Source organism: Hippoglossus hippoglossus, chromosome 11 (genome assembly GCF_009819705.1).
Source record: "Hippoglossus hippoglossus isolate fHipHip1 chromosome 11, fHipHip1.pri, whole genome shotgun sequence".
Classification (NCBI taxonomy): Eukaryota; Metazoa; Chordata; class Actinopteri; order Pleuronectiformes; family Pleuronectidae; genus Hippoglossus; species Hippoglossus hippoglossus.
The window spans coordinates 18,465,801-18,493,147 of record NC_047161.1 but is presented as its reverse complement, the minus strand read 5'-3'; the positions used below and the strand labels follow the sequence as shown (position 1 = coordinate 18,493,147).

Below are 27,347 nucleotides of genomic sequence, written 5' to 3'. Positions count from 1 at the left end.
AGGCAGCACATTAAGTGGAATCTTAATATCAATATGTAACATGCTCACATAGTCAATGATAGCATGCTGATATTTCCTCTCACCTTAACCTGTTTTTTCTAATTAGCATCAACATAAAATTTTGCAGGTGTTATTTCCTAAACCAAAGTAATGGATAGTTTAAAGGTTGCCGACATAAAAAGTAAGTGGATTATTACAGTCAGGAGGATTAATCACTAAAATCTGTCATTATTTGATGGCAATCCATCCAACACTTGAGCTGTTTCAGTCTGTACCAGACTGTAAACAAAGATGGACAACATGAATGCTCTACAAAAGGGCGTCTTGACAGCCTCCCTCTCCAAGATGGTTTCTGTCATTTCAGGTAGTTCTTATCACACTGTTGTATCTTCAAGTGTTAAAACGGGGTGAAATATCATGATTGACAGCTAAGATTGACTCGTGATTGGTCAAGCTTGTGTATCGACAGGACCTCGATACTGTGGCTCCATTTCCTGATCACTACTGCACAGGCTGTGGCTTCAAATGTGCAAGATGGCGGCATTCTTATCCAGAACAGCTTCATTTCTGGATCGTGGGAGGAAGTGGCGAAATGTCGTCCATCTTTATATATACAGTCTATTACAGCTTAACACTGATACTATATTATAAAGTTATCATTTAAATATTGATCGTATTTCCAACAAGACGCCATAGGCAAAGCACCAGGAGACCAGAAATAAAACATTCATCAAACAGTTGTATATGTAAATCATTTGGGTTTAATATGGCAATTTTCACCAGCAGATAGAATCAACACAAAGGGATTCAGTCCAGCTAAGTAAAATAAACGCACCAGGTGGAGATCAGGACACTGCGAAGTTACACCTCTGATTCATCATCAAAAATTGTTGATGGTATTGAGACAGACCACGGACACATTCTCGTCAGCTTTAGTAGTGAACAGCATCTAAAACGGGCCAGACAGCAGCAGCACACCAGGCTGTTGCATTTGTTGCATTTGTGAAACACATCCACATAAAGACACAGCCATCGGCAGGAAATCCTCAAATACAAACAGTTACAGAACATCGTTTCGTTGCGGGTACAGTATGTGAATAAAGTCTGGTTATCATACAGGTAGCATGTATGACACAGGGATTCTACTACGACACGGTATATATACAGCAGTAGCAGCAGCAGAGGGTCGATGGCTGACAAACTGTGGCCCCTCGCTGAGTTTTTCCGCGCTCTCTCCGTCTTGCGTCCTTGTTCACAGCTCAGCTCATGTGTTGATGAGTGTGAACACAGTCCGGTGAGGCAGAAGGCAAGTGTGCTGCCGTTTTCAGCGCTCGAAACACATTGCGGTGGTGTTGCTTGATGCTCGCTCCCGTGCCCAGGCAGCGGGCATATGCTGTTGACACCATGTGAAGCACGTGTGGAGCCTCACGCAGACAAAAAATAAAAGCCCTGCAGAAGTTTACGCAAAAACTGAGCGCTTCTCCTGACGAGATTGTAGGATCTGCAAGTGCAGGTTTGCAGAATGTTACAAAAGTTTTTTTTTTTCTTCTTTTACATTTTACGCAGTGATACCCCCTATTAAAACTGAGGAAATATCAGTAGCCCAGAAGAGTTAATATTGGTACTTCACAGAGAAAGAACACAACGTTCTTGGCTATTAACTGCCGCTAGACACATTTTCAGAGGTTTGGAAAATGAAGAGACTTTAAAAAGCAGCTTAAAAGGACATCGCAGACTTTTTTCGGTACAATAATGAAACAGTGTGTACCTTGTTGGCAGTGGGAAACTATTCTCTACAGGAATGTCTCAAGATATGCTATTTCATATTATCACCTTGCACCACATGGACACCTACAAAAAGAATCAAATCTCAGGTCGTTGTTGCTCGGTTCAAAACAGTCTGGGTAGGAGGGGTTAGAAACTGTACATTTACAATGCAGATAAACTCTACAACGACCTCTGATTCGAAAATGTTTTGTGGATAATACACACTTAGTGTAAAAGCATAAGAGAGCGGGAGTTCCCAGTTTTCTCAAATCTACTATTTGCATCTTGAAAAGGTCTGAGGCAGAGCAGGCTGCTGTCAAACCCCTTCCTGTCAGCATAATATGACACACATCACGACAAAACACAAATCAGCAGGAAATCGTACATCTTCTAGTTTGACTTAGGAATTCCTTTTTCTTTAGTTTTAATTGAATCATACAAAAATAGTAGTGAACAATCTGTCACGGTCCTTGTGATTCTCAGTTTAGTGTCAACAGTGGGTGTATGACTTACACACACACACACACACAAAAACAAACTCAGTGGTTCATAACTAGGTAACGTCTGACTGTGTTCAGATGGTCCCAATGAGTCCCTGGCTCCTGGCCTCAGTCATTGGGGAGTCGGTCCGTCGCTCTCCCTCCGTGGCTCAGCTGCTCTGCAGACAGACTGACTCTACACAGATCGTCAAGCCTTCGCCCGCAGGTCACTCCCCTCCATCTCACTCCTCATCCCGTCCCTCAGGTGATCTCTGCAGGTCTCCAGGGAGGTAAATAAACTAGTCTCTACGATCCCTCTTTCCCCTCTGAGCCCTCCGGCGGCGCTGGAGGCTCCTCCGCCGTGGGCGACTGGGCCCCTCCCGGACCATCTGCACACAAAAGCCCACAAGAGACGATAACAAATACAGTATGTTGCTGTTATTTTCAAGGGCAAATGAACTTTCTAAAGCTTTGGTTGATCAATACCAATGACTTCATGGTTATTACATCACCAGCTGTTGACATTTTTTGGTTGAGTCATTTTACAGCTTCTATTGTGTTAATAAACATGGCAAATATTGCTAGTTATTGAGCAATGAATCTATTGTGACTGGCTTGTGAGTTTTGACTATAATAGCAAGATGTTAAAAAATAGGAATTACTTTCAAACTCGTGAGGATGACTCCCGAATGACAAATCTACAACTGGTTGAACCATCACAGAAGTTAGTAGTTCGATGACCAGATGCAAACAAAGTATAGTGTGAAACTTGGTAGAAGGATGCATTATGGGTCAGGAAACCGACCATTACATTTTGGTGCAGATCCGGATCAGGGAGCAGATCTAGTAATTTATTCATTTTATTCAATATTGTGAGATGGAAAATGTTTTTTTAACGTTTTAACCATTTTTCCAGGGAATCATTCATTTCGGGGACTGATATCTATGAGAAATTTTCACAGCTCTGACTTACTTACCAATTTATTTTAATACCCTCACAATCATACAATTGTTAAATACTCATCAGTTCACACAGAGACAATGGTCTTCTTTAGTATTCACTAGGTTTATCACAAGGACAGGCAACAACAAAGGTAACTATGCCACAATGTGCATGTTTTCTATGCTACTAAAGTCTCTAGTAAATACTGTATTTAGAATAACCCACACACACAATAACTGGTGACAAGGACATAGTTTCAGTACCTACAATTCCCTCCATTCACATTTGAGGGAGGGCGGTCTGTGTCATGTATTGATAAAGATCTATCAACATACAACAAACAAGTAAAATTAATCGTTATTAGATGAGGAGCCTACAATTAAAATAATGCAGATACTGTTTAATGCAGGACACTTTTATGTACTGGTCAGTTTTGAGATTTTGGACCATTTTGCTGCAACAATGAAGATAAAACATAAAACACTGCGTTGCGTCTTAACCCTGATGTCCGGACTGTGCACGTCACATAACGTTACACGTTGTGTAGCAGGTTTAAACATGTGTCTCATAAACTCTAGACTCTAGAGAATCAAACATACATAAAGTGAACATCAGTCCTCTACGTGTCCTAATAACTAAGTGGAAAGTGAGCGCAGGTCAGAGGAGTGAGGAGTCAGACTCAGACAGAGACACATACAGGACGACCTGAAGCAGCGCTGTGCCACAGCAGGCAGGCGCTAATGTCTTCAATCTGCTGCGGAGATCAGGTGCTATTCTTCGTGTTTGTTATATCTGAAAAACTGAAACTGTGAAAAAAAATGGCATCCCACTAATGAGATATGGCGTGTTAAAAGTCAGAGCTAAATTCTTGACAGGCAGCCTTTTACATACTCAGGTCCTCAGATGCAAACAACTTTGAGGAGACGACTGAAAAAATCAGGAAAACTAAACAACAAAATAAATTTACAACCTAATCCCAGTTTTACTTTGTCTTGTGCTTAATACTAAAATGTACAAAAAGTACAAATAGTCAACTTTACCTTCGAGGGACATCTCAGCTAGTTTAAGAGGCAGGTCTCCAGGGTTTACGCCTGCTGGAGAGCCCAGGATGTCAGGCAGCGCGTTTCTCCTCCCCGAGCGTCCCGAGGAGGCAAAGTCCAACACCGGCTCTACTTCCGTCATCTCAGGACACCTGTATGATAGAAAGACAAAAGAGTGTACAGTGTTAATATTTTATGCCGTTGAAAATAGTGCTCTCCAACTTTTGGAATTCATCAAATAAGGGCAAAGGAGCTTGCAACAAAATTGGTACAAGAAATTTGTTTAATATTGAGAATGTGCATTATTATTGATATATCGTACAATGAGACAAATAACGGTTCAGTCTCTTATTTTAATCACTATAAACATGTGAATGTTAGCTTGATGCAGAAATGACTGATATGAATAACACAGGATTTAGTGTCTTATTTACTTCGGTGGTGTTTGCATGTACTGTGGAGAAACCCCTGTGTAGAAAGTAACCATACACCATGCTTCAAGTACATTTTAAATGATCTGGTTAGCCCATTTCTTTCCTCCACACTGATGTTTACCACGCTAATTTTAATGTGATTAGTTTGGATTGAATGATTGATCTCAGTATCAGTGATACAGAGGCTGACAGCAGCACTGATGTCTTTATCTGGACGAATCTCAGAAAACAGAATTTGAACGTCAAATAAGAGATTTATCACTGAAGCGGAGGATGTGTCTGTCTGGGCTCATGGCAACGCTGGTGACCGGCTGAGTTACACACACACAGACACACACACAAAGAGTGAGCCGGTGTTGCCATGGCAACAATACAGAAAAAGCACCACTGGCAGGTAAACATATGACTTGAATCCATTCTTTCACTATCTCACATGCTCTTCCCAGTCTCCCTCTTTCGTTGTGTTGCTTTGCTTTAAATAACCAGGCCATTCTGTGGAGCAAAATCCCATCTCCCATCGCCCTCTCACAACAAAGGAATGACATCTGAGTTAATGCAGCTCAAAAACCCAACACACACACACACATGCACACACACGTGCATACACAAACCTGACAATGCACGCAATGTAGATCTCCAGTAAAATGGCCACAGGTTGGCCATCTGTTAGCCTCAAGCGCTATTGTAGCTCAGACATGGAGCTCATATGAGCCACAGTCATTCACTGCGGTCCATTTCTCACAATAATACCACAAGCATAATGTCCTTCAGCACTTTGACACAATTGCATGTTGACAGTGAAACCAGTGACTCGGCACACAGAGGCAGGAGTGATTGGTTAGAGTAGGACAATGTCAGTTCAGTGAAATAACAGTATCTGCCTGTTTTAATTTGAAAAGGGGCCGCATTTTGAACCAAATTTATCATCAATTTAATTGTGCTGCTTGCAATTACAAAAATGACACACACACACACACACACACAGACTGAACAGGATAAACATAGAGTGAGATACAAATAATTAATGCACTAATGATTTATTGATGTACATTTTTTTACTCTGCTGCCCTATTGAACACCCTCACAATAATATAACCAGGACCATAGCCAGTCTTTGTATATACACTTAGGTATATGGGTACGTTTTATAGCTAATTGTTTATTTTAATTAGTTAGATTAATTGATATTTAATTTATATAAATTATAAGTTTATATAAATTGTTGTGTTGCTGTCGCATCACAGCAAGAAGGTACCTGATTCAGATAACCCCTCACCATCTCCCACCCTGCGACCCGGCGGTATAGTGGATATATATAACGGATGGATGTATAGTTGTCTGTATTTGACATTTGTTAACATTAAGATATTAATTATAGATAAAAATATGATTCCAATTCATCTTCATTTGAATGAGCCAAATATTGATTTATGAAATCCTGAGATTGATTTATTTTGAAATACTGTGGAAATGCCACAAATCTCCGAAACCATTTATTGGCACATCACCTGGATTCACAAAAACATCTGATCCAAATAAACAAACCCCAAAGATATTTGTGATGAAGTTATGATCCAATTCTCCACATGTACAATAAGATGTGTTTTGTTTACACTGGCTGCCTGGTGATTTGATTTAAATTCTCAAGTTGTTTTTTATAACATATGTGTTTATATATATATATGTGTGTGTGTTTCATAAATGGGTTTCCTTTACCCATTCAGGGTTGTTGACAGGACGCAGAGCATCTGCACAACACTCTCTGCACTAAATTATATAAACACTTGTTGGTAATGTTACATAAAAAGTCCATTGATGTAACTGCTTTGGATTAAATTCTTAATGTAAACATAAATATTTTAATGATGCACCAGGTTAGAGGGTTTTGTTAGCAAAGAGAACAACATTTTCTTAGCTTAGCATCAGCTAGACGTAGCAACTAGTGTCCCCCACCCTCGTACATTGATTTCAGGTCCTCTTGTTTCAAACAGACAGTAAGACAGTATCAAGACATGATGATTGTGTTCTTAATAGGATAATGTAAAGTCCCTGCTGCCTTACACCGTAAGTTCCAGTAGAAATACTAAGGACATGGCCTCAATGTCCTCGGGGACAGATACAGCATTCTGAAGTTTGTTTCCACCCCAGGAACCTTCACCCAGAACTGGGAACATTTGCAGGAACTCCCTTTCCACTATAGGGACCAAGGCTGGACAGCATTTTACTTCAGCCATGATTGTTAGCACCTGTAGCTGTGTGAACAGCTTTATAAATATTGTTCTCTTGTATCGACATTAAGAGACCTTACAAGAGATGAGCCGACGATGAAGTCCAGGACCTCCTCAGGATATTTGCTGAGGATATTCAGAGGAAATGGGAAATGGCGTTTGTACTGTCTGCATCCAAAGAATCCAGACCATAGTTTTCCACAGGCCTCACATGTCAGAGCTGCTCTTTGTCATGGATTAGAGGCCACAGTTCAAACAGCTTTGAAGCAGCAGAAACAGAAAACACTCTGGTCTCTTCTTCCTGCTTCAGCTGTGTGACAGGCTTTGTCAAGCTGAACAGCTGATTATCAAAGAAAAGATGGGATTTTACTGTTAATCTGGATAATTAAAACTGGACTGGTTGATATATTCACTTGCTATAGTGTCAGCTCTATATTTACCTTTTTATTTAATACCACATACTGGCCAAAAATCACTCACTGCTGATGTGACGGCTTCCAGTTTGTTGTGAGAGGATTTTCCTCAACAGCTTCAGGGTTTTAGTCCGCATGGATAACCTGCAGTGGCAGCAGATTAGAGATTTTCAAAGTAAATATTAACGACTTAACATCAGTGTAAAAGACCAGCTTTCAGTGGTTTCAATCCAGAGACATCAGTGTCAATAACGGCCCTAGAAAACCACCAATAGTCTTGTCCTAATTAGAACATCTGGTTGGTAACTTTCATTAAGCCGTTGCAAGAACCATTGAACCGGCAGTGACCCGTCATCTGAACAGTTTTATTTTAGCTGCTTACCCAACAACAGTTTAGATGGGATTATCTTGTCAAGAAAATTGACCTAGTTCCAAAGATGTCCGTGCCGGGTCAGTCACACACAGGAACAAGCTGCAGGTGTGTTACGCAACAAGGTCGGGTTATAGAAAGTCTTTTGATGGAAGGACTGCCAAGAGGTCAAGGGTTGTTTACAGAGATGTTGCAGAGATGCTGACTACAAATAAATACAAAAAGGCCATCTTCCTGTTTTCTTTCAAACATGTGATAGGTCTGCAATTAAATAAGAGCTCATTAATGCTGCAAATTGCTACCTGGGCTATTTCTAAGCAGAGCGACCTCTATAATTTTGCAGCAAATTATACTGCATGAACTTGAAACATCCTCTGTCTTGCAGGGCTATTGTGTAAATAATCATGCAGCTAAAATTATCCTCTGATATTTTGCCAGTTGGACGTGTGCAAATGAAAAAAAAGCCCTTTCACCCGTCTTCCGAGTGTTTAACGGAGCAGACATGTTGAATCACTGAACTCAAGCAGCCCCTCACATTCAGTGTTGAAGGGTAATTCTGACCACAACAGCACAGGATATTGTCTCCAATCAAACGGCACAGTGCTCTCAACACCAACGAGAGCGGCTCTATTCACGAGAAGCTTCGCTGGCTTTTCAAGAGATTGCCAGCTATTCTAAATGGAAATACAGCGACCCTGAGCTAGACAGCTCGTCACTGACAGTGAATGGAGGTTTTCAGCACCACGGACAGAGCAACAGAAAGACGGCGAGGGAAAAACAAAAAGCGATGCTGAGGGCTCGATAACTTGGCAACCAAAAAGCAGACATAATGCTTCTTCTGTTGTGTAGAAAATGTCAAAACCAGCATTTTCTCAAGAACCTGGCAAATAAATAGTCCCATGGTTCAGTCAAAAGCTGCAGACCTTGTAGAACATGACTGGAGACCTTTCACTGTTAAAGGTTACACATACTTTCTATATTCCAGTCGCACATGCCCACCAGGCCATTCATACTAAAACGAGGCTCTGTGTTGGTTTGGTGTTCCTCACATGCGCATCTGATCCCACATTTCAGGAGGTAGAGTGGTTGTACCTGGAGAATGCGCAGTCGACGCGTACAGTTAGCACAGTAACACATTTTCGGACATCCACATAGCCGTTTCTCTCACTTTCTCTCATTCACACTTTAGTCTGTGTAGCGGTATCTGTTGTGTGTGAGAGTGACCTTCATGCGTGTGCACCCCGTCACCCCTATAAATGTAATTAATTCTGTGGGAAACGCTGAACGTCATGTGTTCAAGCTTGCGCGGGGTGGGGTTTTGAATATATTCGGACAAAAAGTGTGTAATGTCAAATACGTTTGAACTTGATTTTTGGAGGAACTGACAGCCCTAGTGGATGAAGACATTTACATCGCGAAGACCATATCAAACTCCAGCGGACTGGCGAACACGGAAACTATGAATTCGCCTCTAAGATCCTCTCTTCAATTCAGTGCTAAAAACTAATGCACCAACATATATTCAAGTAAATTTCCAATTTTAGAACTGGTTTGATGGTGGTCATTCTAACTTTGCTGATATATATTGTAAATTTGGCAAAAATGCGCCAAAGATGTATTGGTTCATTGCCTAAGAAGATTCAGTGTAACAAATCAATTTATTTATACTTTTGTTTGAACCAGTACAACACTGACACATTATCAGTCCTCGGCTACGCAGTTAGCAAGCGGTTTCCTATTTTCACCTGCAGCATGACATGAAGCAAACATAGTAAATCATCTGGGTACATGTTTGTGTCCAGCTGATGAATGGAAGTCCAGCATCCACTCTCGTTAACCTCTCCTTCTGTGTCCACCCACTGTTGACAATGATATCTGGCTCTTTAACAGCTAAATGCACCACTGCATCCACCAGCTACAACTGCTGTGTCTGGGCAGGTATTACACATGGCTTATCAGAGCCTTCTCTATTGTCAACAATACCACAGCAATGACCCCAAAGATGCTAAAATGCCCGGTGAAGGTGAGGATACTGCAGTCTTTAATAGCTCTCATTGAATTTGACACTATAAAATACCCTTTTTTTTTTAAATACATGAGGTAATTTGATGTGTTTGGAGCTGCTATAATATTTAGTTTTTGCTCAATTATGAGACTGAGTTGAACAAAAAACACATGCTGGTATCTTAACAGAACATACTGGTCAGCTCACTGGTTTCAGGCTTGGAAAACCTACATCAGAACATGGGAACAGAATCAAAACTCATAGGGCTGGGCAATAAAGCAATATCAGTAATTACTGCAGCAACATTTTCATCAATAGCATAATAACAAAAGTCCAATATATATCGATATAATGCTAAATGCATTGTTCAAGCATAGTGAGGAGGTATAACACATAACTGATATACCCCAGAAGGGTTTCTGTTCATTTCAACCTGTTAAATTTAAGACTTTATAAAACCTTTTATACACCACAATTAATCAATTATCAATAAAAGTAATTAGATATCGATATAATTATTGATATATACTGATGTGAAATTTCTATCTCGATATAATTTTTTTGACTTATTGCTTAGTCCTATCAAAACTCTGTTTTTGACAAGTGTTGAACCGTTAAGTAGCATAAAAGAAGCTTTTAAGGATGCACCTGCTGAACAATAATGTCGAAACAACGATGTTTGAAAATGTCATGTCCATTACAGTCAGTAGTTATGTCAGAAGAAATGTGGCATGTTTTATTCATTCTCATCTCCTCGAGTGATTGCAAACACTTGGAAACCGTAATGTGTTTTTCATTAAACCAGGACAAAGCGTCGGGAAAACCGCTCTCAAAATGGGTCAGGAAAACTCTAATGTCTGATTCTCGTGTGTCAAAAATTACTTTTTTTACAAAGACAAAGACCGCAGTTCCTTGAAAACAGCAGTGGAAGTCACAATCCCGGGCTCTGACTGAAACTGTATGAGATCATAAATCTGACATTCTGCTCAACATACGTCTTTAATCTCATCTCTATCAGCCTGTGCAATATTCGTTCATCACTAACAAGAGCTATGTCTGTGAAATACTGAAAATATCCATTCCATGCATGTATTATTTATTCTTCCAATTTTCAGACTCCAAATTTCAAAATTGAACAAGCTCTGGAGTTGCTTTTGGGCAGGGAAACCAAAGAGCCTTGGTTGTCCTGCTTTAAGGAACCGGTAACCATGGAAAAAAGCATACAACAGTTAAATGAAAAAATCTGACAATGGAAGTTCATTCTTAACCTTGGGAACACATCTGCATAAAATATTCTTCCCTCAAGGTTCATTTTCTAACTTTTCTTTTCCTAAAGCATACGAATGTGTCTCTTAAGTAAATGTGACCACATGAACTCCCTCCTGCTTGTCAGGATGATCAACTGCATCACTGAGGCCTCTGCGATTAATGCGTTAATTTCGTGTTAATGTTCAGTTTTCTGCCAGTTTTTCTGTTCACCTGTTTTCAATTATCCCAAATCATCAAGATCTGACATTCTTGTATTTATACCCCCTGTGATTCACTTCCTGTTTGCCAGATTGTCTGTTCTTCTGTACGACCTAGCCAACTGGTTCCTTATGGTCTGTATTTATACAGTGCTTTGCTAGTCTTGGTGACAACTCAAAGCACTTTACAGTACAGTTGTGTGATGTAACCCATTCACACATACATTCATACACTACCAGCACAGCCGTCAGGGGAGATGGAACCAACCGACCTTCTGGTTAGTGTATGACCTGCTTTACCTCCTGAGCCACTTCTTCCAACTCTTCCAACGATACTTGGTTTGTGCCATGTTAGTTTTTGTTCATTGACAAAGGTGAGAAATACTTGCCTTTAACTACGCATAAGCACCATGGCTGTCTCGCATACCCTGTGTCTTTACCTCAGAAATTAATGCGAGGCATACACAAGATGCAATACCAACATAAAGGTAGGGGCAGTAGCGAGTCCCTGACAGGGTCATTGGGCACATCATGAGCAACATAAATGGCAGAGCTGCATTGGTAGAAGAAGAAAAGTAAATGTGGAGTTTTCCCAACGTTTGTGATTTAGGGATCTGACGTAACAACTATGAAAGCGTGATCATCCCTTTTTCTGTCTTAATCTTAACATTAGCCAAACTGAAATTTTCTCGAGTGTCGCCGTCTCTGTTTATGATTACTGCACACAAACCCAGAAGTGATAGAAAGATTGGTCTAACTCAAAGATCACGGAGCAGAGTGATCTACAATCTTTAGTCTGAGTTCTTAAGGTGTGGCCTCTACTGGAATCCTGCATAGTACCGAAGCAAGAATGTGAACAATAACATTCACAACACAGCCGGTTTCACGTACCCATGGTTTAACAGAAAGCAGGCCTTCCTTGTTGGGCAAGTACACTTTGGAACTTTGGACTTCTTCTCATTGTTTTGTGTGATCCTTGCAATAGAAGCAGCTTTTGTGTTTTGGCCATCACAGATATTTAACGCACTATGATGCAAAGAAATATGATGCTATGCAATTCAGTATGGTGCAAATCATTCACTGTGTTTTCCTATATTCTTAAGTAAAATATCATACCAAAAACTGGCACTGTTATTTAAAAAGACAAATCCACTGAAGATGACTTCTCTCCAAACAGGAGACAATGACAGCGATCAGTTCTCTGAGCCAAGCAGCCTGGTCCTGCCGCTGCCTGAGGCTGACCTCTATTCTGCTTCTCATCAGTCTCAACACACAGGGAGGCAGCCACAGTCACTGCACAGACCACAGCTTCACTATATATATATATATATATATACAATACAAATCATTGCATGTAACACATGAACCGGCAGTGATTCAATCAAGCATCATCACATTATCTGGTGATTTGTGACATCGTTTTAATTACAACTTCTCTTTATAGTGATCATTTCACTCTGTTCATCTGTCTCGTTAATTACACTCATGCTTTCACTAATAACAAGGAATGATAATATATTCCTCACCAGACAGCCTCGCCACAGCAAATCCAAACCCTATGCGTCCATCCAGTGCGTGTAGTCTTAGTGCTGCCACTGTATCCCTCCCCGCTCCTATAGTATTAGTCAGACAGAGGAAGACTATGGGGGTTTAGGTCAGAAAACTGTCTGCCCGCCTGACAAGTCACTGCAGAAGAAATTATGTTTACACAGTCGGCGCAGACACGAGAAGTTTTGGATGAATAAATAATGCCTGGGATTAAGTCCCTTGCTATTTTTAGTCGCTCATACCCTGTGATTATTCCCTGTCCTTCTCCCCACTTTTTTCACTGTTATCCTAAAGCTTAACGTGCTCTAGCTGCCATGGAAACCGCACCATTGTTATGAAGGCAGCTGTATAGTGGAGGAGGGGAGCCGGAGAAGACACAGACTATCTTTAAGCTGCTTTGGTTTTTTTCTGCTCATGGACAAAATGATGTAATGCTGACATCTTGATTTGAGCTTAACATGAAGTTGCTGGAGCCTTCGCTGCGATGCTATTTTACAGGAACACAATAGAAACGGTAGAGCATGTGGGATGTGAAAATGTATTAAATAGAAGAATAGAAAATGCATGAGATGAGATGTATGCAGGGGCAATACTATCACGGTATATGTAAAAAAATAAACATCTGCGAAAGAGTTAGAGAGAAATTAAACAGGCTTCACCCATCATATTCACATTAACAGGTGCACAGGAGGGCAATGCACAAAAACATGGAAGGTGAAGCACAGCTCTGACATCAGCGCTTGATATTTTTGAAAGGGCCGTGTTTTTCCTCCTGAGCAGCAGCAGCAGAATTGAGCGAGAGAGAAAAGCTGAGAGGTGAGACTGATCTAATGAGACGGCGTGATCACAGCGTCCCCTCAGATCTCACAAACATCCCGGGCAGATCTTCCTGCCTTCTCCGCTGATCCGCGCAGATCTTTTTCTCACTATGGCTGCCTTGCTTTCATGTTTCAGGAGCCAGTTCACGCAGACAAAAACAAACCAGCGCAAGGCTTCCACTTTGTAGATAATTTGCTGGGTGGGGTGTGGTGGGGGGCTTGAGGGAAATCTTGTCTAGTGAGACAGCTCTGTGCGTGTACAGTACAAGCTGAAATGTCTTGAAAATGAAAGGATTTTATCAAAATTCCGTCTGTTAATATCAACCTTTTCACAAAGAATCTGACTGATGTGACCTGTGGTGGTTGGAATTCTGCTGCAAAGGTTTTCCATCCAAATAATAACTGAATTCTGGGGGGATCATTCAGTTGATTTTTTGCAAAAACCCTTCATCCAAGCAGCAACTGTCCAATCGTTATGCAGCAACTGTAAACTACAGGGAAAACTTTCAGGCAGATCACTATGGCAGAAGTTTGTAGGGTGTCCATATTCAACCTTTCCAAAAACAAAAGCACAACAGCTGAAGTGTAACAGGGACTTTGCTCTAATATCAGCTGCAAATGTTAGCATGCCTCGCTAACTGTGTTAATTCCAAAGCCAAGGAACGTGTCACATGTTAACATTATTACCATAATGCTAACATAGAAAACATTTGTTCGGGGAGGTTATGTCATGTTAGAAAATGCTGTTGGCCCTCATGGTCAAAAAGATCTCGAATCTTGTCTTTCCACGTTGACATCTCCGTTGCGTCTTCTATAGCTGCTTTCAGACATGCTCTGAACTCCGGAGAACCTCAGGACGTGCTGTAAACTAAATCATGTACTCACCACAGCGTAATTAATACTTTACATCCTGCTGCACCACCATCGCCTGAATCCTGCTGAGGATTTGTTGTGGTTGTGAACACGCTAAGCACAGAATTAGGCTTACGGAATTAGCATTAATTAGCTAGCTACAGTGGATACACTTAAACCATTGCTACAAACAAGAGCCCTACTTTTGACAATAGTAATATGAAAATGTTGAGTGTTAAATTTGCCACATCGCTGCAAACTAAACGTGGGACATGCTATATTGGAAAGTATGACAGGTTTAGAAGGTTTAAAGAAAGTTCAGTTCTTAGCTTCTATTTGTTTTATTGTTTAACAATGTAAACCAACACATTTCAGAAACATTTTAGAGACTCAATCTGCTGAACATAATCATTGTTATTGGTCTCAGGAACCTCCTACGACACCAGAAAGGAAGTTAAGCACTCAGATGCTATAATTTATACAGCTCAACTGTTTCCAACACTATATTGGTCCAAAGAGCAGTCCTTCAAATAGCATCCATAAGCAAACTGCCCTTTCTGTAATCAACTGCATGTTCAATAACAACAAGCCATTTATACTAAATTAGGCTGACAAAGTGGTCTCCCCACTGCCAAATATCAGACAGTTTGAGCAGCTTTCCAAAAGGGTCAATCACAACAACAGAGCACCCAGCTATTTAAAACAATTAGCACATTTGACAGAGAGCTGTAAAGAATGGCTGGCAGGCAGCGCTGACAGAGGCCTCCAGTTCTAATTCAGCACTGATTAATACAAATACTGACCCCACACAAGTGGCACTCCACTTCCATCCATTAGAGCGGTCAAACATGAGAAAATTACATTGTTCTTACCCAACAAGAACGTCCTATTTTTGGTGGGCGCACACGTGACACCACTGTTGCTGTTGATGTTGTAACCCTACTGTGAGTCTGTTTAGACTGGGTGAAAGTAACAACAGGTTCTATGTCTCAGGCTGCATCCACGAACAACTGGCATTAGCCTCGGCTAGCAGTGTAGAAGGCAACATGGATAATCAATTACAAGCGTTGCTGAACGTGTTGTCTTAGCACTTAACTGTTGTGAAGTGAAATTTTATATTTTACAACTGCTGTCATGTGTCGAACACACGCTAATATTTAGGAAATCTGATTCCCGTGAACACGCACATGCCCTGTGTACGAGTGGTCATGTGACATGTGTTTTCAGACCTGTTAGTATCGATGGTGAATAAACACTCGATTTTGCAGAGATCGTTTTAGTAGTACAGTGTATTATGGATGTGGCCTCAGTTTCCCACGTTCCCCCGTTTGGTTCGATCGTAGCTTTTGAACGGTTGCATGTGTTCCATGATTTCTGCAGAAGCCTATTTAAATAAGAAGCAATGGCCACATTTTTTTTCCTTCAACATATATTGAGGTGAATGTCGATTGCTATCTGCTTCTCTTTCTTTTCATGTTATTGTTCTGTTCAGATGAAATGCTATTCCTCAGGGGAGGAAGGTGACAGCAGGAACTTCCCTGTCATCAGCATCAGAGCATCTTCACTGCTTATGTGCACCCCAGATTGTGTGTTTTAAATAACACTGGTATTTTGGCCTGACTTTCAAGGTCTGTCCATCTTTGGTTTTAGAAGGATTTATGACACTTGTTTGGAGAGCTTACTGCACTTAACATAATGAGTTGTCAACCTAAGACATACACGGTGATACTTTGGTTTCATCATGCAAAAAATGTGAGGTAGAGTTTAAAAGGACTCATTCATTGTGGCTTAGCCTTCATAAGGAAATTATTATCTGATGTGCATCACCAATCAACATCCATATACCTGCTTATAAATTATAGCAAAAATAAGTGCCTGACGCTTGGTGCCATGCCACGCAATCACAGTTTTGGGACACACAGTATAGCCGGCTATCATGCTAACGTGCAATGCTAGCTATCAATACAATGCTCAAGAGAAGTACAGTACATGGAAAATAAAATCCACAACCAGATGAACAGACAAAAGGTTCACCAGCTGCCTCTGCTTCCACGGTCACATTGATGTGATTTGATTGGCTAGCGGCTGCGATTGAGTGTTTGTTTAAACATGATTTGATTGGCTGGTGCCTCCGAGAAATGCGACAGAAGTCAACCACTGAGTCCTGTGTACCAGTCGTCCCTTGGACTATAAGTAATAATCATTTTAATAACCAATTCATCTGACAATTATCTGCTATTGTTTGGAAAAAAACGCCCATCAGATATCCCCAGTGGCCAAGGTGACATCTTCAAAGTGTTAATTTCGCCTAACTGACCATCAGCCCAAAACAAAAAGATACAGAATTTAGCCCGAATCTTCACAGTGGAGAAGCTGCAAATGGAGAAAAAACTTTTTTTCAGAAACCTTTTGATAAATCATTTATTTGTTGTATGACTAGCTCTTTGAGCAGGTATTTAATTAATAATTTGTAGTATCGGCCTTCATAAGCCATAAATCAGCTGCACCCGTAGCAGCAGTAAGGTCAAGAGAATAAATCTACTGATGCGTCACACGTGTCCAATACATATGTGACACCAGGAGGACAGTGTGCTGCCTTCACATCAATATTTCAACACAAAGCTTGTTGTTTTGAGGAGTGTAACCGAGGCCGTTCTCCACCCCGGGCACTCTCCTAACTAGACCATCATGTCAACAGCGATGCAGCCAGGGTGGCTGGGGCTGCACGTGCTGCTCCTGCACGCTGGCTACCACCCACGGGCCTCTGGCACTCTCTGACAACAAGCCTGGTAAATGGGGCATCGACGGAAATACACACAAACACTAACAGTACAAAAAGAATTCTGCAAAGCCAACACACACAATGCCACACTACATCAAGTGTCAAGTTCTTGTTTGTGATTAAAGCGGCAAGAGAAGACGATTTCATCTCCACCAGTTAGAAAGATCCCTCTGGACTTCCACTTTTCTCTCCATCCAAAAAGTCCAAACTCAACAGAGGAGTGACATCCTTTTCCTCTATTTTCACTTAGCTCCCAAAAATATCTCAACAGGGTGATGACCCTGATCAGATGCCATAGCCACCTCAGTTGGATCCATTGTAGGAAAAAGAAGAGGGCCACCTGCGATGTTGCCCTAAAACATTCTAGTGTCATATGAAGTCTCTTTTCCAACCACAAGGAGACTGAATCTTTATGTCCACACTGTGACAGAGGTAAAATGCAACAAACAAAGGAAACTAAACTCACCAACATCAGATCTTCTGTCCATCTATGAATTGATTCTAAATACGGCTGCAGCTATCAGTTACTTTCACTTTGGATTCATCGGCCAATTACTTTCTTGTTTTGTCAATCAAAAGATGTGAGAAAAAAGTGGTTTATCACCAATTCCTAACATCCAAGATAAAACCTTCTTGAAATATATCACTTTTTCACAGTGGATTTTTCTGCGAATATTCTGCTTTATTCATTTCATCCATCGTTGTATGACCATCATGCAAAGTGCATTAAAAGATGCATTAATTGTTGTTGGGGATTACATGGCAGTAGAACAAGCTTAAAACATTGCACCTATTATCATCTTGTAAAGTTGTCATGTCGAATGTGTTGGCAACAAGCTCTGTACTTACATTACCAATCATTTAGAGAAGTGTTTCTATCAATCAGATCAAATTTACGTCCAACAAGAACAGCACTCAGAGAGCGCATAACTCTGCCAAGGCCAATGCCCTTTCTTGCCATGTTAAAAAAGGGGGGGGAAAGAAATTGATCCACCCCTAATACAGATCTGCACCAAGATTTTATCAGCTCTTCCATGACCAATACCACATCCGTCCACCAAGTTTAATGGTTATCTGTCCAGTAGTTTTTGTGAACTTCTACTTACTAACAGACAAAAAACCTGTGACAACTTCACTCCTTTGAGGAGGTAATAAAAAACAAAACAATTTGAGGACGCCAATGTGTAAATTTGTCCGGTGCAGCTTCAGAGAAGTGCCATCAAAAAGGGATTCAAACTGCTTTTGCACCTCTCACCCTCTCACTGCCACCCCACTCGCCAATCAGCCGAATGAGCTCTTCAGATGGACGATGTCTGAACGGTTTTGAGATGCCGTGCCTGTTTCTAGGGCAGATGAAATTCCATGCAGTAATTAAGGGGTAAAAGGAGGCAGCTGATGCTATTGTGTGGGGTAATACACTGAAAAGGTCACTGATCTGTGGACTGAATGGACGCCTTGGGAATTACAATAAAGCCTTTGTCTCTGAAGAGGAACCCTCCCATCTCACCTATACTGTATCCCTTCCCATCTAATCAGCATGGACAGGCTGGCAGCAGTAGAGATGACATTGACGAACCAGTCCTTTCCCATAGAGCCAGGTGGAGGCATGCTGGGGGAAGTCTATTGAGTTATGCTGCCCCCCCCTTCGGGCTGGGCTGCAGGGAAAATGGGCATGGAGAAGTTGAGGTCAGAAAAGTCGCACACAGCGTCTGAGGGGAAGCAGTTCCACTCTGTTCCTATTACCATCCTCTGTCCTCTACATCTCTGCACAACATGTCTGGCATCTGATATGTCTCCCACACCCAGATGGGCAAACAATTGACTGACGCGTTTCATGACATAAGTAGCCATAGCCAAATGGCAGCCAGCCATGGGTGACAGTAAAGGGCAATGAGCTTTACAGATGCCCCAGAGCAGACTAAACTCTTTATAGGTCACCGGTCAATACAGAGGAATAATGGATGACGAGCATTTATCCAGGCAAGTTACTGTTTTCATCCTCAAAGGGGCAAAGCCCCCAATCAATGGCAATTGAATTTGGTCGCCGGGTGGTAGAAATGTGACTGTCAACCCTTGGCTGTCGCTTATATTGCTGCAGAGACACGTTTAAAATATGCAGAATACTTTTCTTTCCTTAATTAGCAATTTTACAGCTGATGAAAAAAAGAACCAAAACATGTGCCCACTTTTCATCTCAACAATTTACAGCAACTGTACTGAGTTTCCACAAATACCTAATTTCAAAACAAGCCAAACTTCTCAAATGCTGAATGTTGTGTGAACACAAGCTGGTATAACAAGAACCCCACTGAAATACAATAGGAGCAGTAGGAGCAGTAGAGGCCTGATGATCAGAATGAATGTCACCCATTTTGTTTTATTTTGGAGGGGTTGTTAGCAATCAGTAGTGGAAAAACACATCCAATCGCCTGCATCATTACGAAATAGGGTTAATTAGAAGTTGGTAGAGCAGTTAAAAATACACTACTTTAAATTGGCTGCCTCTGTTAAGTTGGCTTAAACAGCCTAAGTCTCTTTCAAGCAGATATCCGTGTTTTTGGCAATTTGTCCGTCACTATTTTGGCTCTGTAGGTTGGACAGGTTAGTTGTGTGTTGACACACTCTGTCAAATTGAATTTAGTGTAAGCTATTAGGACAGTGTGCAGATCTTTTGTCTGGCTTTTTGCCTTCTTGATCCATGACCTGTAGAAGGTGGTATGGAGGTTTTCTGGAAGCTGGTGAAAGGAGAACTCAGGCAGCAGTACTGCTTAGAGAGAGAAGGGAGTATCTGTGGAGTTAGACAGGCACTATTCTCCTGTACAGATATAGTGTAATATACAATATACATAATATATAGTAGCATATACAGTAATGTGTGAGGATGGTCAAAAATTCCTCAACAGAAGGGATATGCTTAACAAGACCAATCAATGATTTGAATAAAGCGCCATCCTATTTGCTTTATGTGCTTGACAATCTTTGATGTGCCATTTTGCTTCACAAAACAATGATGTGATGTTTTCAAATTGCATGTTTGTCTATCGAAAGCTGTGTTTAGACCGAAGGTGGATCAAAGTCAGTGAGAAGAAAGTCAGTGCAAAGACCTGGTGGATGAACTGAAAGATGCATCTGCGTAACTCGAGTGACAGATTTGCACAAATTGCCAGCTTACAGCTAACATCTGTACGAATAGAATATTGGATATTTTGGGTTAAAAAAAACACAGATGGTACAGTTTCAGGTCAAATTCATGCAAATGACTGGTTCTTATGTCTCTCGTGCATATATTTCAAATCTGACATCAGAGACATTAGTTTAGTTCAGTTCAGGATTTTTGTGTAATTCCATAACATTTCATTGATATTGATGTAAGATATGCGATGTGATATGCATGATATGTGTTTTGTATTTAAATACCAACACAAAACTCTTTGGATTCAGCTCATAAATATCAGTCAATCACACTGATTGAACTCAGCTTGAATACACCTTGTTCATCTGTCCGTCATGGCTCTTCAATGAGTTAGATAAGGGATGAAGATAAACTGCTCAGTAGTGTTGGGGCCACTGGAGATTAAGCAGATTTTATTGGTAAAGCAGTTACCTGTTTACTGATTACAAAAGCACCCTTTGTTCCCTGTAAAATCTAAAGATAAAGCTCACTTTAGTTGCTCAGGACGTTAGCAATAGAGGATTGAGCAGCCATACACGTCTGGCACCTCTGGGACTCCAGAATCAGAATGGCTGGGTGGAGGGCACGCGGTGCCATGTCATCTGTCTGCTTTCATCTGTGTTAACACACGGTGACATGAGGCCTTGTTTCCAAGAAAGAGCAGGATGTGTAGGGAGAACAGATGATAGGAAGCCAGATAATTCACCCAGTGGTGACACAACAGAGCAGCGACGACAGTGTGAGCAAGGTACCGTCACTTCCCACGACTAAATATTAACTAAGGAAGTTTAAGAGTGACATGATCTGACTGTATTGCCCAGAATATAACGCTGCTGCTCCCACACTGCTCCATAAAATAGTTTTCACCATCTTTATTTGGTTATTGCTAATCTCAGGGCCCAGTTCATCTAAATCTCTTACAATACATTTATGTTTTATTGTAGATTAACTTAAAGCTTTATTAACAAAAAACTTTTCATCGTCAATAAATCAAGTTATTATTTGTCATTTTAAAAAGTAATCCCACAACAGAAAATGATCAGCAGTTCCCTTAGGATCTATGAAATTTGCTTTTCCAACCTGAATTATTTACCATTAAGGCTCATTTATGCTGCCTTTACAAAGGAAAAGAGACACGTCCACATGATGTAAACATCACTGCCCACATACTTCCAAGCATCCTTTACGTCGGCATGGTTGTTAAGCAATACATTCAGTAGAGGGCACTGCAGTCTCGAGAGTTTCTGACAACAACAAACTTGGCGACGGTGGAGGACGTTGTGATAATGTAAGAAAGAAGCAAAAAGCGAGCAGCCTATTTGTCTATGTACCTGGGGGCGAAGTAACCAACAAGTCCTTCCTCAAAAACTTCCGTCATGGTTGAAATTTCTTCCTCGAGTCCTATATTTGTCTTGCTTGCGCATCAGCTGCACTGTCCCCAGGAATTTTCATTGGTATGTCTCTGTTAAATACATGGATTTGTAAGCTTTCAGAAACTATGTATCAAACATTGAGCATAAATGAGCCGTAAGGTTCCCTCTCCCCGCTCTCATGCAGCCACTTTTCCCGCTGCAGCACACTGCTGTTTCTGTAACCAAGGTCTAATAAGTTTCCTTTAGCACCAAATGGCAAAAAGTGAATGTTAGAAGCTTGTAAACATATTTCCTTTATACACCACATTTAGAACATATATGCAGTTTCATATAGGAACCTGCTAAAAAAGGCAAATTAATAAATTTCCATTATTGCCTCTTTTTTTTCTTTCTGGTGTCACATTCAACATCATAAATGTGCCTGAAAATTGGGTTCATAAACACTTGATATCAACATGGAGGCTTGGCTCAATGTTACCAAGTTTACATTTTTTACCTTTTACTTCAGTACCTCTTGTCTCTTTCACTCAGCATCTTGAGTTTCCCACACAGTGCCTGTAACCTGCCAACTTATTTCCTCTTCCCCCTCGAATCAGGAGAAGCTCCATCACCTCACTGTCTTAACGATGTTTCATCTTGCATTGTAGCAAACAAAGAAAGATCCTGGCTGTTTATGAACCACACGGCCCTAACCTTGAGATAGTGTCATAGCATCGCATTGGAAAAGTTGAGAATGCCAATTGAGGCTGGAGCCGTTCAATACCCATGACTCAGTAGTCATGTGACCCAGTAATGAACCTCAACTGTACACTTATTCCCTGAAGACAAGAGCTAGATGTTGGTATGTGTTACAGATTTCTTTCTCCGGCGTGACAGCAGCTATACTGGAGCACTCAGCAGCCAAAGAGCCAGACAGTGGTTGGCTGAGACAAAAAACAGGATCAAAGGAAAGTTGAATGAAGGACTAGTAATCTTCAGGTGGCCAGGAGCATGGCTTCAAATGAACATTAAAGTCACAACATGTGTGCTGAATGAATGAACAGGCAACGTTCGTCACATTGGGTCAGTGTTGTGTCTACTCTACTTAAAACGACAGAGACAAAAAAATATCTTTTACTGAAGCTTAAAGGTAATACACAATATATTTATATTCATAACATTAAATCTTGGTATTGTACATCGAAGCAACGTACAATTAATACTTGAAACTATTCATTTATTTAATGCTTTTACATTTACTGTTTCCAACTGTTTTTCAAGTGATGCTTTCATCTAGACAAAATAAGCATTTGAAGGTTAACATGAGCAGTGCGAGCGAGCACAGCCCAGACGGCCAGATACAAACTCATCAGCAACAAGAAGAATTCAAAGAAAATTCAAGGCCCAGTATTTTACCCACACGGTCTGACTGACAGGCGATAACAGGAACACCACAGCAGCTGTGCCGAAGAAATGAGACGGATTTTCAAATACCACCTACTGCACGAGTAATTAACACAGAGTGAAAACATACAAGTGCGGGAGCTGAAGCAAATATTAAAATCTGTGCTTCTCTTTGAGAACATTTCCAGCCTCACATTCACCTGCACACACATGGAACAGCACTTAAATGTGATTAGATGCTCTCTCAAGGATAAGGACAATGTAAGGGCTAAAACACACACACACACACACACACACACACACACACACACACACACAAACTAAAGTGCATTTCTTCGACACAAACTAAGGTGTTTTTCTGACTGAACCAAAGAAAAACCAAACCAAACCAACCAAATCATAATGATAGCAGATCTGATGACTATTTTAGATGTTCAGTGGTGACTCACAACAGTTTTGGTGACAAATTGTGTGAAATGACATTTGGAATTTATATTTCAACAACTAAAATGAAGTATATATTTCCTTCGTTTGTTAAAACGGGAAAAAATATATATACTTTTGCTCCAGTTTCTTAAATGTGAGACTGCTTTTCATGATTTCACAAATAGTTTAAGCATTAAGGGTTATGAGATTTTTTAAAGGAAGTTTTAGATATTTAGCTTCTCACTGTGGCCTATAAGTGGTCAATCATCCCTACTTTTAGCAACACAGCAATTGACTGCACACAGGAACAAAATGGCCCTTAGCTTTGGCCCTCAGAAACTGACATTATGTGAACTTACTTTCAATATAAATGCATTCTGTTCAAGTGTAACGGAAACCTTTTGCTTTTCTGCTGGTGTTACTGGTTTTCCTTGAACATTTAAATGTGTAATGCTGGCGGATTCATTGCCAACATCTTAACAATTTCACCACATCCCGGTGCCAGTCTGAAGGTCACAGTTTATGCACCTTTAGATAAACCGATCCAGCTGATGCACCCTCAGCACTGGGAGCTGACAGGTGGAAAGTGAACTGTACCGTCGCTTTAGAATATTGCTCAGTATTAAGGAGCTTGCTGACGTGACTAGTGTGGATCACATCATTCGTTGTTTCAGCTCCTGTTGTTGTTTGGATTAGTTTCTGTGTTTATCCTCTGTGCAGTGATCATGGCCCCAGCATGTCTCACTGAGTCTGTCTATATTCTCCTGTAACCTGCAGCAGCTCCTCCAGCGCCTGTGTGAGTTGGATGTTGGAGGAGGCAGCAGCAGCAGCAGCAGCAGCAGTCTGGTGTCCTACCTGTGGAGCAGAACAGGTGACCGAGTGTATGTGCGCAACCACTCACCGAATGATCTCAGTGCGCTTCGCCGAGGGGGGATAAAAAACCACACGAGCAGTCCGGAGTTGGAACTAGCCAGCAGACACCATGTTCAGCGGAGGAGGAGGAGGAAAAGAGAAAGCGCAGCGTGTTAGGGAGTCCGTGCGCTGCGACACGTTACATTACACGGCTTCATCACCGCTGACGCGCCGGACCCGCGGCACAGTGGACGGAGCGGCGCCGACAGAAACACCAACAGCCGAGCGCTGCGCAGCGCGCCCCGCTCCAAGCGACGGGGAGGAGCGTCAGTGCGCACGGTGTTAGGCCGGAGGATACCGGAAGAGGGGACATGGTCTTCAAAGTAAAAGCAGAGCAGATCTGGAGAAAGAATAATGGAGAGGAGAGGGAGAAATACGACTTGAATTCTGTCCACAAGGAAAAGTGGCACATTGCAGAAAACCATTGGTGTTAGGATATGGAGAGAAAACCCAACATAGACATATTACACCCAAGTTGCATTAATATATATTCATAAATTACAACAATTTAGAACAGATTTTATAATTATACTTCAATTACAGTAAAAAGAAAAGGAAACAATCAAACACAGCCTACATGTAAATAATACAAAATAATTTAGTCACACATATAGCTACATTATATATGGATTTCAAAAATAAATGACGACAGTGCAGGTGAGGAAGAAATATGATTCTAATTATGATGAGTGGGACATTGCAGTAACATAAACCAATTATACACTAGTTGCATTAATATATAATCATAAACTACATATCAATAGACTATATAAAAGATTCTACTAATTGTACCATAGATCGCAATTACAACAAAAAGGCATTTAAACCTGATAATCATGAAAATATTTGACCCAGACCTAAAGCTACATAATATATGGATTTAAAAATAAATAACCTTGACAAAGTTCAAAGTAATGTATTCATCTCTGTGGGCCCAAAAGTTAAGATAATTCCACTGATGGATTTTCTGTCAGATTTGAAGCTTTCATCATGAACATACCATTTGCAAAAAACTATGTACTTCAAATGTGATATATGCTTAATATGCGCTTATTCCGTGATTCTCTGTTCTCCCTTATGGCTCAGAATGCTGACGCGTAGTAACAAGGAGAAGAACATTGCCTCTTACCTAAAGAGAACTTTACAAGAAGACTAAAGAGCCAGAGTGTGGGGCCAGAGATCACACATCAATGGATACAGTGCCTTGGGCATGTCCTCAGAATGGACCAGTCCCCTGCTGACATGGACACCGGCAGGTTGGGCCAAAGCAACATGGCAGTGAACTATGATGGCACAGCTGAGAGAGATGGGTCAGACGTATTGAGACGCCCAACACGTAGCCCAGGACAGGCCTTGGTTGAGGCAGATTGTCGATACCTTATGCCTCGCTATGGACAAAAAGGATTGAGTAAATTAAATAATTCAGTTATTCAAAATACCTGAAAGCTTTTTTGTAGCCTGTCATTGCTATTGTACTAGTGAAGTATGTATTCTTTTATTTTGAAGTCCCATTACTACAGTTTCCTGTGTTATTCTCGCTTAATCCGGCTCTTTTCGCTTGTCGCTGCTGCTCAGAGGTTTGTACCATTGTCTCAACAGTAAGGGGTTTATCTCATAAAAATACAATTACATAAAATTGTTGATTTTTTTCATTTGATCGAATCCAATCACTGTGTAATTTGTCCTCACCTCATTCTAGCTGGAGAGATAATAAAACCAATGCATGTCTACTGTAGATACTACCTGAGTTACAAGGTAACTGAGACAACTGTGTTTTACAGCAAAGGCTGCAAACGGTCAACGGTCTCTTTTACAGCCCCACTAACCTTTTACTGTTGTTAAATCAAGTCAGAGAAACTTGATAAACATGTGAAATCCATCAATATGACGTAATTGCTGCCAACAGGCTTAAGAGACACAGGACAATAACAGGGGTTTAACATACCCTGTTTTTAATACTACTACTTTTACAAAATGTGAAAGATAAGAAGCAGAATGTCTGTGATTTTAACCAGCATCAGTCCCTGATATGTGGACACTGGCATTACATAATGAGGCTGTTAACTGATTAACATTAATGGTCTAATGCTCATTATGGCCCTGCAGTCACCAGAAGCACAATCCTGATGTATCTGTGCTGCTGTCTGGACTTTGCATTGGGGCTGATTACTCACAGGTGACCACCTTCACTATGATTCTGAAGGTTAGACCCTCACAGATGGCCGTTTGCCCCCCTGCTGCTTTAAACTCACTCTTCTGACCTTCCCTGTCTTTCCTGTTTACTCACCGTACGCGTGCCACCTCTAGTGAAACTGAATCAGTACATTTTTGCTCCAATATGGTCGCAAAGTTTGGCCATACAGCGACTGCAATGGTGTTACTACTCTAGTTAATTTCATATATAAATTCAATGTAAGCTCCTTAAGATTTTAATGAAACCCAATGACTTTTTCCATATCTTATTTTCAATATTTTCCAGCAATAATATAATGTATTTATATTCAGGGATTATCCCACTGTTCTAATTGATTTTACCATACACACAAGGGGTTAATTTTATTTATATAATTCAGTATTACTGTTTATAGTTTAGTTAATTCTACAACAGTATTTAACATAGTTTGGTAGAAAAAATATTTAAAAAGTTACACAATCTCGTTTTGGAACAAAATATTTTAAAAAACAGTTGGAAAGTACATTTACTCAAGTACTATACTTAAGTATAAATTTGATATACTTGTAATTTATGTGTAATACTAAATAGTAAACTTTATTTCTATAGCATAATGTCAGAAATATAAAACTGAATATTCATAAAATGATCAGTGTTAAACTGGAACAGGCAAAAACAATTGAATGCATAAAATCAAATGTGGTATGAACAGAAATGGGAAAATTAAATCTCAAATTAAATCAGGGAAGGTTTTCCGATGAAG

At 40.7% G+C, this 27,347-nt stretch overlaps 1 protein-coding gene across 1 annotated transcript; it reads right to left on the bottom strand.

Moving 5' to 3' along the window:
* Positions 1 to 741: 741 nt before the first annotated feature.
* Positions 742 to 24,659, bottom strand: pkib (protein kinase (cAMP-dependent, catalytic) inhibitor beta). The gene is made up of 3 exons (XM_034600466.1): positions 24,401 to 24,659; positions 4,230 to 4,381; positions 742 to 2,635 (listed from the first exon to the last, which is right to left on the bottom strand). Exons 2-3 carry the CDS (start codon positions 4,369 to 4,371, stop codon positions 2,553 to 2,555), a joined length of 225 nt encoding a protein of 74 aa, XP_034456357.1. The 5' UTR covers positions 4,372 to 4,381; positions 24,401 to 24,659; the 3' UTR covers positions 742 to 2,552.
* Positions 24,660 to 27,347: the final 2,688 nt, after the last annotated feature.